Source organism: Dinoponera quadriceps, unplaced genomic scaffold (genome assembly GCF_001313825.1).
Source record: "Dinoponera quadriceps isolate SergipeBrazil2010 unplaced genomic scaffold, ASM131382v1 scaffold777, whole genome shotgun sequence".
In the NCBI taxonomy this organism is placed as follows: Eukaryota; Metazoa; Arthropoda; class Insecta; order Hymenoptera; family Formicidae; genus Dinoponera; species Dinoponera quadriceps.
In genome coordinates, this window is record NW_014555488.1 from 1,177,288 (window position 1) to 1,193,487 (window position 16,200).

The window sequence follows — 16,200 nt, forward strand, 5'->3', positions numbered from 1 at the left end:
ACATATAAGATCTTCTATAAGACATCTAAGACTTTTATAAGATATATGTATATGTAAGATATGTACATATAAAAGAGATTTTATTAAATCGAATATTAAAACTGCATATTACTGTACCGTATACTGTACGTGTAACTGTACTGTATATTACGTGTACAATGTTTATATGCCGAAGAATTTCTGCTTCAGCGTGGGTGGTAATTTCTCGGCCAACGAGATTGGGTTCACCTCCACCGAGACCAATTCCTCGTCGTTTAGCCAATTTAAGTAGACGAGATGCTGCAACCAACAAAACCACAATAACATTTTCTCTCTCTCTCTCTCTTTCTCTCTCGGTTAATTAACGCTGTTAATTAATCGCTCCGGACGAAATTGTTTCAAATTAATCAACGTTTTTACCTTGTACTTCTTGATGACCCGGAATGCGTGTTGAACTTGCCAGCTTGACATTGACATTGAATTGCTGTCCTCCGTACACTCGCCGTTTTCGCGCCTCAGGATCTTCTTCCTCTCCTTCTCCGGAGGCGACTCGCTGTTCTTATTGATAACGTACATGCCTGAGTCGTCCTGCATTATGATGATGTTCTCATTGTGCGGATCAAATATGATGTTCATAATCGGGTATTGACGCGCCAACCACTGTTTCGGTAGGCGGCTTTGCAAGTTGTTGGAGAACTCGGTGTACTGCCTGCGCGGTATATTGTATTCGACGATCTGAAAGTTAATTCGTTTGACTTATTTCTCGTTTTTTACGATTAACGGGGTTAAAAGGATATGTTTCGGTGGACCTTAAAGACTAGCACCGTCGATCATGCTCGATGGGAAGAGTCGACTTTGACGATAGGTCTGTTCTTTTTAACCGAGTTGCACTTTTTGCCGTTAGAGCGAAACAAATATGCGAGCTAATGTTGAGGAAAAAAAAACGAAGTTCTAATGTAGTACTAGTTGAGAAAAACAGGCCTAAGTGGTGTTCCAAAACCGCAATCGACAGTTGGAATAGCATTAAATTGATCGATCAGAACAAGAAAAGCAAAATTTTTTTTATCAGGATTGGTTAATTAAATGGTATTCTACCTGTCGACTACGGTTTCGGAACGCAGCCCTAAGAGGTTTATTTTTTAGCTGAATTAGATTGTACTTTTTGCCTTTAAAGTGAAGCAAGCAACCAATGTTGGAAAAAAAAAAACAAAGTTCTAGTGCAGCACTGGTGCAGCTAAAAAAAAAAAGCATAACTTCAGCTCATGACATTCAACCGACATCATATAGAAGATTCCGTTAAAGCTATCCCTGAGTATAGTAACGTTAAAAATTGCCAATTAGGCGTGTTATTTTTGAATATTTGTATATCATGACTGCTGCTTTGGAATATCGTTGACAATTCATCAAATTCTCAACAATTATGATGTACGAGTATTTGCTCATAATGCCTCTGATTAAAAATTTTCGATGGAATTTGGGACGGCAAATAGGACGGCATTAATAGTCTTCTGTACAACAGACTCCATTAATCACTGGAATATAAGTCTACTATAAGAGGCACTGCCACATATGACGTCTATGGACGGAAAACCTAAGACAGACAGATATCTAGGGCCACCTATCTCTTATTTGTACCTCTACCTATCTCTTTCTAAAATGAACGACGTATACACGTATAATAAAGAGAGGATGGCCTAAAGTTAGTTTCTTTGTCGGCTTCGCTTTTCGAGGTCCAGTACTTCTTCCAGTTAGAATGTATCTTAGTGTCATTAACGCTGTCCCACTCCCTAGGCAAAGTAACATAAAAATGCCCATAAGTAATGTCACTTTTTGATACTGGAGAATGACACCCTCTCAATCAATCGGCCTTGGATATTTTTGAAGTAAGGCGATGTTCAGTCTGTCAAACTGTGTACAATAATATTCAGCAGTTATGGTTTCATTGGGATTCAAAACCTCATAGTGGATATTCATTCAATCTGAAAAAAAAAAAACGACACTACTTATGGGTGCCCCCAATAGTAATGGACATTTCCAAAATCAGACGCGTTATTTTTAAATATTTATACGTCGTGATTGCTATTTTGGAGAATCGTTCGCCGATTCATCGGATTATCAGCAGTCATGATGCGCAAACGATGCTCCCGATTGGAAATTTTCGATGGCACTATACACTATAAGGAACAGCGTTAACGTAGCCTCCAGTACAATCTCCTTGTTAACGCAACCGTCACGCTTCTCGACAACTTGACGTCGCGACATCCCGAGATAATAAAGCGCAAGGCTTCATAGAGTCCGCATCGACGGATGACTCAATAACGAGTTTATAGAGGCAATTACGCGTAACGTCGCGCAAGGATGAAGCCGCGCTAACGCGCGAGTTTTTTTTCCTTACCGTTCGGGTCATTAAACGTTGTTGTACGCCGTGCTTTACGATCGCGCGTTATTCGGCGTTCGTGGCTATTATTTTAACGTCGTTGTATAATGTCCGACGGGGTCGCGCCGTGCATCGCGTAATTTAAATCGTCGAGGCGCGTTACTTTACGGCAGTTACTTCCTCCTCTTTATTCCTCTGTTGATACCTCCTCTCTCTCTCTCTCTCTGTCTCACCTTGTGATCGGAATACACTATGACCAGATTAAGCGTCTCCTTCCGCACCGCCATCGCCGTCGGTGGGCAACTGTACTTCGGTAATTGCCACGCCTTGAGCGACTCGGGCGCGACGCCATCGCCGATGAAGTAAATGGCTATTCTGCACTGCCGGTCCGCGCACACGAGGTACTTGCTGTCCGGCGAGAAGCAGACCAGGCCGACATTCGAAATGGACTCCCTCGTCGTCTGGAAGGAGCCCAATTGTCTCAGGCTCTTCTTCTCCACGCGGAACAACGTCACGGTGTTCTCGCTGCCGTTGTTGTTGATCGTCACGAGCAGTTTGCCGTTCGGACTGAACAGCATCTTTTGTACCCGTTGCATGGGCAAGTCGGTGTCGTTGGCGGTCAGTTGCGCGTCCCCCTGAATCACGTCGAAGTTGAAGACCTTCACGTGAGTGTCCGTCGAGTACACGATCGTCTTGGAGTCCTTGTTGATGGCGTAAGAGATTATGCTCTCGTCCTCCTGCATGTCTAATCGCAGCAACTTGATAGGCTCTTCGTCCAATTCATATTCCACAGACTGGCCGTCAACGTTCGATTGGTCCTTAGCAACTGAACCCAACCTCCAGAGTTCTAGATAGTTCGAATACCGCAGCAAGATACACCTGCTCTTCCGGCAGGTCGCGGCGCAAGTCACTTGCAGCAAAGGAGGATACTTGACGAGATTCTTCGGCGGATAACTGGAAACAGCCAAGTATCCGTCCACTCCGGCCGAGTAGAGCTTGCCGTTGCTCTCCACGAGCGCCCGGACGTCGTGGACGTGCAGCCTCCTCTCGATCCCTCTCACCCACTGAAACTTCCCGCTGGATTTCAGCGAGACTTTGCAGAAGGTCCTAACAACTGGGTCCACGCCTGTGCAATACACAACCGACTTGTCCTGAGACAGTGCGATGGCCAGTATATCAGCCGTGTGACTCTCGTGGGACTCGATCATCACTCCTAGGTTGGGATCCCAGAAGCACAGGAAACCCTGCGAGTCGCCGGAAACGATGACGTTTTCATCGGTGACCGCCAGACACCAGACTATCGTCTCTCTCTTAATCTTATTCCTGAAAGTCGTCATTTTGTGTATCGCATGACCAGACACAGCGCTCCACACCCTGATGGTATCCACGGAGCCTGTGTAAATCATTTCACCTGTATTGTCCCACTTGATGCACAGAATCCTGCCCTTTTGCTTGTCGAATATCCTCTCGTAAATCAGTTTCTCGTCGTCTACTGTGAAGATATTGATGTATCCTTCCTCCGTGCCGACAGCCAAACGGCTCTTCTCATGATTCACATCCATGCACCAGGCTGTGCCTCCTATAACCATAACCTTGCATTTGATCCTCAGGGTCGATAAGTTGTACTCCACCACTGCGCCATGCAGGCTGCTTGAGAATAGCCTGGAGCCGATCCAGAGTATGCTTTCCACGAAGTTTTCTTTAGAACCGGCTATAGTGCACTCGACGAACGGCGCATTCATAACATTCCATACTTCTATAGAATTATCGTTCCTTAAATGAAGATTAAGAGAGATATATATATATATATATATATAACTGCGTACACGATTGTTAAGTGATATTAATAACAATAAATATCGATAATAATAAATAATACAAATACCGATGTACTAACCTCGCAAGAGCCAATTTCTTTGTCTTTGGCTCATGAGACATGCAAGTGACGGATTTCGGTTCAGGATTATAAAACCTGATGTTGTGTATTTGATATGAACCCATAATTGAGTATTCTTTCGTTTGTTATTAAGAGATATAATTTCATATGTGATTGACTTTTAAACATGACCATGCCAGCACGCACGTGGCCAGTAGAAACGGAGTTCCGTTTCGTTCTCTTGAATGGCTGAAAGAAGCTGGGAGGACATCTAGTTCTCAATTTTGGCTGCGGACATCCTTAGGGTACGTCTCCATCACTATCTACTCCGTGAAAGGGATATTAAAGGAATCTTAGCTTATCAATTCGATGCAACGGAATGGAGGAGGATTACACGAGAAAGCAGCGGAATCAAATCAGCGGCATACGATGTTTGCTGGGTGGAAATACTGGCGTTTTGATGGATTGTCATTTTTGGCAATGCACCAATCAGAACGCAGTTTTATTCAGCACGTAACAAGCATCGCGTGCCGCTGGCTGAAATCTCCTCAACGTTTGGGACATCTAGGTACTAGTTTTCAGATGTGGTCTGCTCCTTTTAGCTACACTGCTGAACTAGTGCAGTTAAAGTGAAACAAATATATTTTGTCTTGCTCTAATCGCTTCTGCCCACAGGATGCGGCAACGCTTGCGCCGGGCGGCGGAAATTCGCGCGGTAGCCAATCAACACGCCGTTTTTCGGTAAGAACTAGTATTCTTGTAGTTTATTTCCATGTGAGAACAACCGGCCCCGAAGTCAATGAAAATGCGACTTATCTTCGCCGCTACTTCACTTCTAACGGAAACACCACATTCGCTCCTCCCCAAAGTAAAGCCGAATTGAAGGCTTGGATAGAAACTACCCCGTATTCTCGCGTTTGCAGCTGGCCGTGACCGCTGTCTTCTCAGAACCACCTGTCCATCCGTCCATTCGACTGTCTTTCTCAGAAAAAGACTCGGGGAAACAAAGATTTTCGCGCGGGACATATGAGACAGCTGCATGGGTGGGAGGGAGACGGAGACAACAGGCGCACGCGCTTTGGAACCGCATAACCCGGAAGATCGGTCCACTTCACGTCGCTCGATTTCGGCGGCGCACTTCGGTCGAAAGCAAGTTGGTCGTCGTCATCGAACGGTGCATCAGGCATCCGATCGTGCGCGCGCGCGCCTGTGTGTGTGTGTGTGCATTACGTGCGATTGCGTTGTCGTCGTTCGATCAACGGCGGAGAATAAATAGGCGTTTCGCGTTCCACGAGCTGCGTGCTGTTTCTCGCTCGTCGACCCATCGGTGGACGTCGTCTCGTCGAAAACAGGGCCGCGAGTTCCGAGGTAAATCACACTTCCGCATCGCAATAACTCGGCTCCGCGCGCGGGCACGATTATCGATTACGACTATTTCCAGAAAGGACAAAGTGACGCATCGGATTGACGTGTCGAAAGCCGCGCAACGTGTCCGATCGGTCCGGCGACGCCTCGTTGCGAACGCCCGCGCGAGCCTCTGTCTCTTTCTCGCTCGTCGCGGTGAAGTCGCCACGACCTCGTTCGTCGCGCGCGCTTGACATTCGCGTGCGGAACGAGAGCGCAGTTTCGCGTGACAGCGGCTCGTTGGCCGTCCGGCGGGCCTGTAATCACTTTCGAACTTGCACGAGCCGATAATATAAGCTCGACCTTGCGGCAGCCGACGCTTGGCAAGCGAAAAGCTTTCTCCGCGTAGTCTCCCACGTAGTCCCGGATTTTCTAATCGTCAGATTTGCCGACACTGTTCCTCCTTTCATTTGTATTTCTTCTTACGCCTCCCGTTCCCGCCGAGCTTCGATGCCGCCACGATGAAGCATCATTCTCGGCACGCACACATCTTAACCACTGTTCGTGTGGCGTGAATACACGCAGACGGATCGTGCACAGGTGTGTGCGTGTGCACGCGCGCGCTCACGTACATACACGCGAAGTTTTCACACCCAAGTATCACGATTGCCGGACGATAATCTCGACGAGATATCGCGTTATCGCGATAATAGCGCCGTGGAAAGAAAACGGCTGGATGAAGGTGCGAGAGCTTGCGAAGACGTACTATAGACGCGCGGGGAAACTCGACAGCGTGCAGGTATTTTCGATGCACGTTTCATGCGCGATTTCGCATCGACGATATTAACATTGTTGGGTTTTCCCGAGAATAATTACATATCTGTCCGCCTCCGCTCGCGTCGTAACCGCTTGCTTGTAAATACCGAATCATCATTTGTTTTGCAAAGTGGAGCAATCGCGGTTCGACGAACACTCGACTTTTCTCGAACGTGTCTATACCATGAAATCGCTTTTCTCCCTTCTTTTCTTCACAGCAAGTCAAATCGACAACACACGAATATACTAATGCGTCACCGTCTATTATTACTAATTCGTGCGTAATAAGATAATTTGTCTGATAATCGATTCAATTTGACGATATACTTCTCCGAATCTGACCGCCGAGATAATGTAGATAAGATAATACCTGAGTGTTTTTAAAATCTAAATTCGCGTGTGAATGCGCGTAAGGATTTTGTTGCTCTTTTGTTTTCCAGATGCTCGTCCATGATTCATTGGACAAATAAACCGCGAACTTACCCGATTATCTGCGTCTAGCGTTTTCGCCCGTGCCGTTTTCTTTCTCTTTTCGTTTCTCGCTCGTTACTCCTTTCCGTACGATCGATCGCAAGACGGTTACGACACTTCTTTTCGTTTAGTTTTCGCAACGCATTTCGTATCCGATAGGAGAGTGCATCTCCTAAGAACGACTGAAAGACGAATTCTTTTATCGGACGCGGAATGCGTTCCGAAGTTTATCAACAAGATAGTGTTGCAATTGTTCTGTGATCGACTGTAAAACGGAAGCATCGCTGAAGAATTTCTAAAGCAACAGATTACCATGCTTTTAACATATTTCAGGCGCTCGTCTTTTTTTGCTGGAATGCGTATGTGTAAGATATATTTAATTATAAGATACACTTCTCAGTAAGATTACTGAGTACTCAGTAAAGATTACGATACAAGTTTGTATTTTTATTGCTTTTACATTGCAGTGGTGTGTGACGTGTTTTTCCCCTCCCCCTCATAATAATGTTATATAATGTTACATTTTTTAAGGCACGCCGTGCGTTGCGGCTTCGAACCGGACGTCGTTTAAACCCCCAAGTGAGAGCCGGTCATAACGATAGGGTTTTTTTTCAGCTAAAACAAAACCAAAAAGATGACTACTTGGCAAAGCACACCTGGTGCGGGGTTCTATCCGGGGCAACAAGGTTCTGATCTTTTTCTTTCTGTTATCAATAATATATTTCTTATATTGTTATATCTTTCATCTTGTTATCTTTTATATACCGTTTATAAACTCGTCCATTACCGGTCCACTCGGCCAGCAATAAGCATCGTATATCGTTTGCTTGAAAAAAAAAATATATATATATATATGTATATATTCCATATAATCGTTCCATGTAATATTTCAAAGCACGTTGTGACAACGATTGGTTTTTTTTCTCTCTTCCAACTGACATCTCGGGAGCAAACAACATCATTAGTGAGTCGGTATTATATCTGTAGAATGAAATCGCGTTGACAGTAGGATATACCGATCGATGTCGCTCTGGCGACGAGATTGCACTCGATTCACACGATACAACACGCTCACGTAACGTATCCATGCGTAAACATATCACGACGGGAGTTTCTCGTGCCCGAGCATAGAGCTCGCGGGGCCAACATTTTTACCGCTGCACACAATCGTGAAAAGTTGATTGTCACAAAACAGCATAAGACACGCACTATAAAAGAAAAAGAAAAAAAAAGAAACGTAGTGGCTGCTGTTAGTGCACAGACGTTCGAGTTGTTACTGCTTGCGATCGAGGTTTCTTACACGCTGCGTGTACGCGCTGCAACGTCGACACTTACGTTGCCGAAATCTGACTGTGCAGGTAATTATCCCCCGCAGAATCCCGGCTACCCGCCGAATCCCGGCTACCCACCGAATCCTGGTTACCCGCCGAATCCCGGATATCCGCCCCAGGAGAGTTATAATCCGGGTTACCCGCCGCCTTACTCCGGAGGAGGGCCTCCAGGTATGATTTCTCCGTGATACGTGAACGATCCTTTCATCCGTCGACATATGATACTGGATGGAGCATTGGGCCGAAATCGTGACTGACAGATGTAGAAAGAGACAGGACGATGTGTGGGTAGGAGCGGCTCATAGAGCAACGGGGCCATGAGGCATTTGTAATTCTTTCATTTTAACTAATTTTTTTTATAATATATTTAAGAATATAGGATACAAGGATATAAAAAAAGAAGGAAAAGTTGAAACGTAAAAATGCTTATAGAGTATATAACGTATATCACTTGTATATAGTAATGTCAAGAGTGTTCCCAATTTTAAAAAATACAATACTGTTTCCCTTCGACAAAATTCAACCAATGAGAGCAGAGAGATCCGTGCCTACACATCTAGCTCTCTCTTCCTAGGTCTCTCAATACGAAAGATCAGAGAAATCTTGTCGCATGCTCCGTCCAGTATTATATGCCGATGCTTTCATTCTTCGATCGCGTTATCCGGTTGCTCATTCAGCTCTGTTATTTTCGCCACAGGTCCGGGATTCATACCACCGCCGGGTATTCCACCCTACGGTCAAACACCGCCACCAGTTGGTCCGGATTTCGGATCGCAGCCAGTTCAGTCAGGAATGTACGGGTCCGGTTATGCGGAGGATCCTCTGCAAGATGAGGTCAAGGGGTTCGAGTTTAACGATAAGACTATCAGGAATGGCTTCATCAGGTAAGAGCATATCGCGAACGCTCTTGGCGTTCGGTACATCTTGGTGTGTCTAATGTATATATATATATAAGGTGTCCCAGCCAACATGGACAAACTTAGTAAGGGCGTAGAATGGGTTGAGAAGAGTAGAAGTTTTTTCAATTAATAAAAATTTACGACAGGTTCAAGGTTTAATATACTGATGTTTGTCACTAGGTACAACAGCTGTCATATATTTGTAGATTAGGTAATTCTGAACAAAAAAGTCCTGTAGCATTTTACAAATAACACACATGAATTTTTCAGGTATTAATTAAAGAAGCCTCTGTACACGGCCATTTTCAATAATTAATAACGCGAAATTTTGCGTGTTGTTTGCAAAATAGTAGAGGACTTTTCTATTTACCTACCTCCGTTCTGTACCCTCACGAAGGTTTGTTTATCCATGTTGATGTGGAACATTCTGTATACGCATAGAAAAATTGCTTTGCAAAATTTAATATGACATTCAGTCTTAAATGTTCAAATTCTAGATATTTAAACAGAACGTATAAAAAATACCGGAACCCCAGAATATCTCAGAAAGTAACGAATAAAAAAAGGAAGTTTAAATACGAAATTTGTAGGGTTTAAAGAGGAGCATCTGATGATGACCTTGGCCTTAGCATAGAGGTCAATTTAGAGGTCATTTCAAGATCAACTTGAAATTTTTTAATAGGAACCCTTATTTTTGATTCCAGAAATGAAAAGAAAACAGAAAATTCTATGTTTAGATGTCTTGCTTTCATTAGCTGGGTTGGCTAATTAACCTTGCCTTCATCGGCTGAGTCATTCATGTGTCTTGCTTTCATTAATTGGATTGGCTAACTGATCTTGCCTTCATCGACTGGATCATCTTCTGATCCCTTTACTAGCAAAAAATTTTCATCCTTAATTTACCACATTTAATTTTTACATAAAAAAACAAGTTAACCTTTGTATGACCATTAGGGGTCAACCTCATATATTAACCCCATATATTTAAACTTTCTTCTTTGTTTGTTACTTTCAAAATATATTCGAGTCCCGGTACTTTTTATACATCTTACATGTATTTGCATTTGTATTAGATATCTTGGGTATAATAACAGCGATTAGCTATCGTCACATTTGAATACGCCAATTTCTTGTTAATTTGATATCATAAATCAACACATTAATAACTATTTAATAACTGTTAAATATTCAATAGAAATAATAATAAATAAAAAAAATAGTATAATTCAATAGTATTAATTTAAGATTCTTATTCTTATATATAAGTAAGAATATATAATTTTACATAAGGATAAAACTTGCTCTTACATGAAGAAATTCTATATAATTCCAAAAATATATTCTTGTTATACGCAAGAACAATTTTTTCCTTTCAATTCAGGAAGATTATTCTAGAATAAACATAAATATATTTTTAGCGGAATTATATAGAATTTCTTCATGTAAGAGCAAGTTTTATCCTTATGTAAAATTATATATTCTTGCTTATGAGTCTTGAATTGTTATTAACCCCTTGACATACAATGACGTCTGGTAAACGTCATTCATTTCATACGCCATTGTAGACTTTGACGTTTCCGAGACGTCAAGAACTGTCTCCCGTGGACGCCGTGCAGTATATTATTCGATTATTCAATTATTTCACTTGTACGTCAATTCTGTTTTGTTTAGAATGTTCAAGATGCTTCCCCCTTCTCAACAGTACCGATAGACAAAATCGCATCAAATTTCGTTTTATTTGTATGTCAAGGGGTTCATTTTCTTTCTGTGTATACGTACGCACACACGCAAGCATACTATACACGACTCCACGTATATTCATTTTCTTCTTATTTTAGGAAAGTATACAGCATCCTGATGTGCCAGCTGCTCATCACGCTCGGTATGATCACGTTGTTCGTCTACCATAAACCAACGAAAGAATGGGTACATAAACACACAGAATTGTTCTGGGTCTGCTTGGTTGTGACCTTCGTCCTGATTATATGTATGGCTTGCTGTACCAACGTAAGACGCAAGTCCCCGATGAACTTCATATTCCTATTCCTGTTCACGGTGGCAGAGGCCTTTCTATTGGCCACGGCTGCCTCGAGCTACGATTCTGATGCGGTAGGTTGATCGAAACCGGATTCGGACGACGCATCGTGAATCTCGCGTTACAGTACAGATTATTTAGGCCAGCAAGGAAGGTGAAAAACTTTGTGTATTCATACTCAACGATTTTGCAGGTCTTGATGGCTGTCGGGATCACCGCGGCGATTTGTCTGGGCTTGACAATATTCGCATTCCAGACGAAGATCGACTTTACCGGGCTGCACACTGTTCTCTTTGTCGCTCTGCTCATCTTAATTATCTTCGGCATAATCGCAATATTCATTCCCGGAAAGATCATGACGCTGGTTTACGCGTCGCTCGGCGCCCTAGTATTCTCCGTTTACTTGATCTACGACACGCAGTTGATGATAGGAGGCAAACACAAGTACACTGTCTCCCCGGAAGAGTACATCTTCGCCGCGCTGAGCCTTTACCTAGATGTTATCAACATCTTCCTCTACATTCTAACTATTATCGGCGCTTCGCGAGACTAATCGCTGTCAGTTCCAATATTCCTGACTCAGTTGTGTTATAATCGAGGAAATACACAGCCAGCTTTTATTTATCGCCGTCCTGCTCTGGCTCTCCGCAGCAAAGGTCGTCGTCGTCGTCATCCTCGCCGTCGCCGTCGCGAGAGCACATTGTAGGCGAACGAATGAGTCAAGTGTAAAGAAGCAGTATTGGCGAGACTTTCATTTCTACGAAGTGATAACTTTTACAAGTTTTCAAAGATTAATGTACACGAGCAGCACGCTTGGATTCAAAGTCTTGTCTAGTCCAATAAGACATATTACAAAATATCTCTTGTTGTCTCGGGCAGGGACCTGATGTAAATTCTAACAACCGCTAAAATAACATATAATATGCCGTAACAGTTATATTATTGTTATCGTCGACAATCGTTTGGACTTTTTTTGCAGTGTCTTTTTGATTAATATAGATACGTACCGTCGCAATTGTTTCTTTGAGCAACCGTCAGTCAGACCATCAATCACCTTATTTTTTTGGATGTACCTTTTTTTCTGAGACTTTTCAGTGTGATCAATAAGTGTATATGTCTAATTAAAACTATTGAAAGGAACTATTAATATATATAATTAATATTATAAATGTATATTACATGTTTTAGTACGATATAAGCCCGGCATTAGTTGTATAGTATATTGTATCGGCTATAAAACTCCAGAAACCCAAACGACAATTTTATCATATACATCGGTTATTAATATACACACATATACCTAGAAAGTTGAAATTGTGTTTATTCTTTGTTCATGTTTGAATAATAAAACATACAATTATTCTCCAGTACTTTTCGGATCCTTTGTTCTTCGATACCGGCTGATAACGTGTACGAGCCGCGATCTTTCTCGATCAGCACGTTGACGTAGAACGTCAACATACTCTAGCGCATGATAAGGCAAAATTCTTAGTCCACGTGTGAAGTTCGTTATGCAACGCACAGAGACGGCATTCACGATCGTCGTATCAGATATGCTTCGAAGGAAATAATTAGAAGATCATTTACCACCGATGCCTGTTATCATTAAGCTAGCCAAGTGCAAAAAACGACACGCAAAAAATCCTGTAATCCGAGCCATATACGTAGCGTGCTGCTACCTCGAACCTTTGTATATGAAGTGTTTATGTTCAATTAGCAATTATATATATATATATATATGTAGATATCCACGATTTTCCATCTAGAAACACGCAGACTCGTATATATATATTTTTTTCTCACGTTACTTATATGAATATATATTTAAATTTGAGAGGAAGTTGCTCTTCAAAGTAACTCGTTATTCGGTTTTGTTATCGTTATTCAAAGAAATAATGGGTCATTGTAATTTGCGTAATTTACCTCGCCAAGTTTTTTGGAAGCTTCTTTATATTCTTTTGGCAAAAAATATAAAATTATTTATATTTAGTTATCGTTATCTAAGGAAATACGATAACGCCAAGTCGTTTATTGGAAAAAAAAAGTAACAATAACAGCTTCACGAATAACGGCGTTACCCTCCCAATCTGTGTACATCTATGTGTATGAGTATGTAGTGTAAGGAATTAAGATGATGATTTCGAAATTGTGAATATTTATATTTGTAGTAAATATTGGCCTTACACAAAACGATTAAAGCTTTTGGCTTCAAGCTTTCTCACCTTAACTTAACATACAAATAAGCATGTGTGGTGCGGTTGTCCATATAGGAAAAGCATTTAATGTTCTTTGAAAAGATGTTTTTTTCATCGTTTCATTTTTTTTTTCTTCAAGATTAAAGCCGACGCTTGTACTCACACCACTCAACTTGGTAACAAATTGCAGCCTCATAACAAACAATATGTTCTCCTAATTCCTTGTTCGTGCAACGATGCAAGTAGTGTTACGCGTGAAACGTGAAGGTCATCGGCGAAACTTGCAGAGTTACCTTTACCCACCTGCATATACAGGGCGTCTTCCCTTTTAAACGATCAAACTCTACGAATACGCTCTATAAATAGAGATAAGGAAAAAAAAAAACGTTATATATAGATCTAAAAATGTTTTATTAAAAAGTTATGATAAAACAAAGGAAATTATATATAATAATAGTAATATATTATGATATATAATATTAATATATTAATATACATATATTAATACATTAATATTAATAAATTATTATATATTATTATATTATTATATATTATATTATATAATATAATAATATGTAATTTTCTATTTCAAATTGCCCTTTTGGTTAATACGAAAAAACCTTAACATCGATAAGAAATGGAATTAAACACCTTAAGAATTTATTAATAAAATTTGTTTCTCTCACTTCTACCACCGAACATATTAGTGGTTTGATCGTTTAAACGAATAGCATTCTGTATAAATTAACGAAACCTCGAATTCGCTTATATGCCACAGATACAATTATAGATACAATTACATATGCATGGAAAAGCGCCCGTATTGTTATAAACTTGTTTTGCTGACATTTAGACGCAGATATAGAAAAAAAAATCAAAGATCGTAACTTTCACGTGTTGATTCCAATGTGCAATCATGTTCCTCTTATAAGTTTTTTTTTTTTTGTTAATGACAATTTTACTTCTCTGTTTTTCAATTACAGCATAGAAAAATGTACTTTTGCCGGAGCAGATTATATGCGTGAGACTGGATTATAACTCAGGCAGTGTCGTGAGGTGTTTAATTATGTTATTATGCTTTGAATTACGCTCTAAATCTATCGAGGACTCTATTCCAAGTGGCACGAGCTGATATATAGTTCGTTTATGCGCCGTTAAAATAAATAATATACATATAAAATTAGCAGCACCGGTTCGAACTTCGCTCTACCCTTCGATCAACCGTCACTCTGTCGGGCGCGTCTTGTGGTTCCTTGCCATGTGTTTTGTCCAATATCGCTTCCGCCAACTCGCTAAATGCTCGATCAATGTTAATATTCGCCTTCGCGGAAGTCTCCATAAATCTAATGCCGTGCTCTCTCGCTATCTGTGAAAAGGAAAATTTCCCATTGATCACGACCGAGTAGATCTTGTCGAAGATATAATAATGAGGCAATCAGGTGTGTCAATGATTAATTAAATACTTACCGCCTCTCCCTTTTCAGTGCTAACAACGCGTTTATCTTCCATGTCGCTCTTATTTCCTAGTATCATCTTCTCCACATCTTCATTCGCGTGCTGTGGGCAGTATTTTATATTACCAATATTTACAATTGTTATACCTTTATGCACTGTGACTCTCAGAGATGGCAACAAGCCGTGCATTGTATTACACGTACCTCATCGATATTTCTCAACCATTTCACAATATTTTCAAACGTTTTCTCATTGGTAATGTCATACACAAGCATAATGCCCATTGCTCCTCTGTAATACGATGTTGTAATAGTGTGAAATCTCTCCTGCCCAGCTGTGTCCCTGCAAATAAACAAGCATACAGACATCGGTGCCTCTTCTAAAGTGCATGCATGTTTAAGCGTCCTTCCTACACGACAACATACCATATCTGTAATTTGATTTTCTTTCCTCTTAATTCCACTGTCTTAATTTTGAAGTCGATACCTATTTACAAAAGTATTCTCTTACAATTATGCTTTTATCAAATAAGAGAACATATCATAAACGTGTCTAGTCAGTGAGTCAGAAGTTTAGAAAAACTTTTGACAAAATGTAAGTAAGTAAATAAATACATAGATAATTTAATAAATAAATAAATAAATAAATAAATTAATATATATATATATATATGACTAAAGAGATATAGATATTAACGAGAGAAGTAGAAGAGAAAAAGAGATACAATTTACACGTGTAATCTGTTACAAGGATATCGTTATTCATCGAAGGACGCAGTGTGCGTGAAATCCGCCGCGACGGATTACAAGGCGAGTTTTCGCGACCGACATGCGAGAGCCCGCGGGAGGCCTTGCTCCGGCAAAGTACAGCGGTTACTTTTTTTTTTCCTCGCGAAGAAACACGCTCGTAATTGCGCCCCGGCAAGACGCGAGTGTGCATGTGTGCGTGCACTCGGGAGCGGTTTTATCGCGGGATGCGTTCGACGCGATCGACGAGGACTTCGTTTCCTCTCGATCCGGCCAAGCACCCGAGTGTTCTAACCTAATCCGCCGGGAGAGACAGAGGAAGGCGAGCCGCGAGCGAGAGAAAGAAAGAGAGGGAGAGACAGAAGAAGCGCGTCTTCTCTCCCTCTCTCTCGCGCTCTCTCCGTCCCTTTCTCACCTATCGTCGAAATGAACGTGGTGGAAAAGGCATCGTCCGAGAAGCGGAACAGAATGCAGGTCTTGCCGACGCCGGAGTCGCCGATGAGCAGCAGTTTGAACAGCAGGTCGTACGTCTTCTTCGCCATTTCGCCGTTCCGCGTCCGAGAGGTGGAGGATGAGGCGCCGCCGACGAGGTGGTAAACAGCGCTAGGAGCGAGCAGGAGGAGCGCGGCCGGGCGGCTTGTCGCGGTGGTGGGCTCGTTGCGGCGATCAGCAGCAA

General features: G+C 41.7%; 3 protein-coding genes across 4 annotated transcripts; 1 reads left to right on the plus strand and 2 right to left on the minus strand.

Moving 5' to 3' along the window:
- Positions 1-17: 17 nt before the first annotated feature.
- On the minus strand, positions 18-4,644 carry LOC106744449 (cirhin). Its single transcript, XM_014619246.1, has 4 exons — positions 4,254-4,644; positions 2,590-4,129; positions 400-714; positions 18-279 (listed from the first exon to the last, which is right to left on the minus strand). Exons 1-4 carry the CDS (start codon positions 4,355-4,357, stop codon positions 163-165), a joined length of 2,076 nt encoding a protein of 691 aa, XP_014474732.1. The 5' UTR covers positions 4,358-4,644; the 3' UTR covers positions 18-162.
- Positions 4,645-5,515: 871 nt separating this feature from the next.
- LOC106744450 (protein lifeguard 1-like) lies at positions 5,516-13,706 on the plus strand. 2 transcript variants are annotated; one of them, XM_014619247.1, is made up of 6 exons: positions 5,516-5,600; positions 7,479-7,549; positions 8,222-8,365; positions 8,892-9,078; positions 10,932-11,202; positions 11,322-13,706. In XM_014619247.1, exons 2-6 carry the CDS (start codon positions 7,498-7,500, stop codon positions 11,679-11,681), a joined length of 1,014 nt encoding a protein of 337 aa, XP_014474733.1. In that variant the 5' UTR covers positions 5,516-5,600; positions 7,479-7,497; the 3' UTR covers positions 11,682-13,706. The 2 variants fall into 2 exon arrangements, with proteins under 2 accessions (XP_014474733.1, XP_014474734.1); XM_014619248.1 differs by lacking the exon at positions 5,516-5,600 and adding an exon at positions 5,675-6,375.
- Positions 13,707-13,961: 255 nt separating this feature from the next.
- On the minus strand, positions 13,962-16,092 carry LOC106744404 (ras-related protein Rab-10). The gene is made up of 5 exons (XM_014619158.1): positions 15,940-16,092; positions 15,204-15,264; positions 14,982-15,120; positions 14,791-14,880; positions 13,962-14,689 (listed from the first exon to the last, which is right to left on the minus strand). Exons 1-5 carry the CDS (start codon positions 16,064-16,066, stop codon positions 14,504-14,506), a joined length of 603 nt encoding a protein of 200 aa, XP_014474644.1. The 5' UTR covers positions 16,067-16,092; the 3' UTR covers positions 13,962-14,503.
- Positions 16,093-16,200: the final 108 nt, after the last annotated feature.

Bases quoted from the DNA above. Each gene is read 5' to 3' on its own strand.
- LOC106744404 (XM_014619158.1), bottom strand. From the start codon at position 16,066: ATGGCGAAGAAGACGTACGACCTGCTGTTCAAACTGCTGCTCATCGGC. The intron at 14,881-14,981 runs GTACGTGTAATA...TACTGCCCACAG, and splicing joins GGTTGAGAAATATCGATGAG to CACGCGAATGAAGATGTGGA. The intron at 14,690-14,790 runs GTAAGTATTTAA...TCCTTTTCACAG, and splicing joins GCACTGAAAAGGGAGAGGCG to ATAGCGAGAGAGCACGGCAT.
- LOC106744450 (XM_014619247.1), top strand. From the start codon at position 7,498: ATGACTACTTGGCAAAGCACACCTGGTGCGGGGTTCTATCCGGGGCAA. The intron at 7,550-8,221 runs GTTCTGATCTTT...CTGACTGTGCAG, and splicing joins GTTCTATCCGGGGCAACAAG to GTAATTATCCCCCGCAGAAT. The intron at 11,203-11,321 runs GTAGGTTGATCG...ACGATTTTGCAG, and splicing joins CGAGCTACGATTCTGATGCG to GTCTTGATGGCTGTCGGGAT.
- LOC106744449 (XM_014619246.1), bottom strand. From the start codon at position 4,357: ATGGGTTCATATCAAATACACAACATCAGGTTTTATAATCCTGAACCG. The intron at 715-2,589 runs GTGAGACAGAGA...ATTAACTTTCAG, and splicing joins TAGTGTATTCCGATCACAAG to ATCGTCGAATACAATATACC. The intron at 280-399 runs GTAAAAACGTTG...TGTTGGTTGCAG, and splicing joins GGGTCATCAAGAAGTACAAG to CATCTCGTCTACTTAAATTG.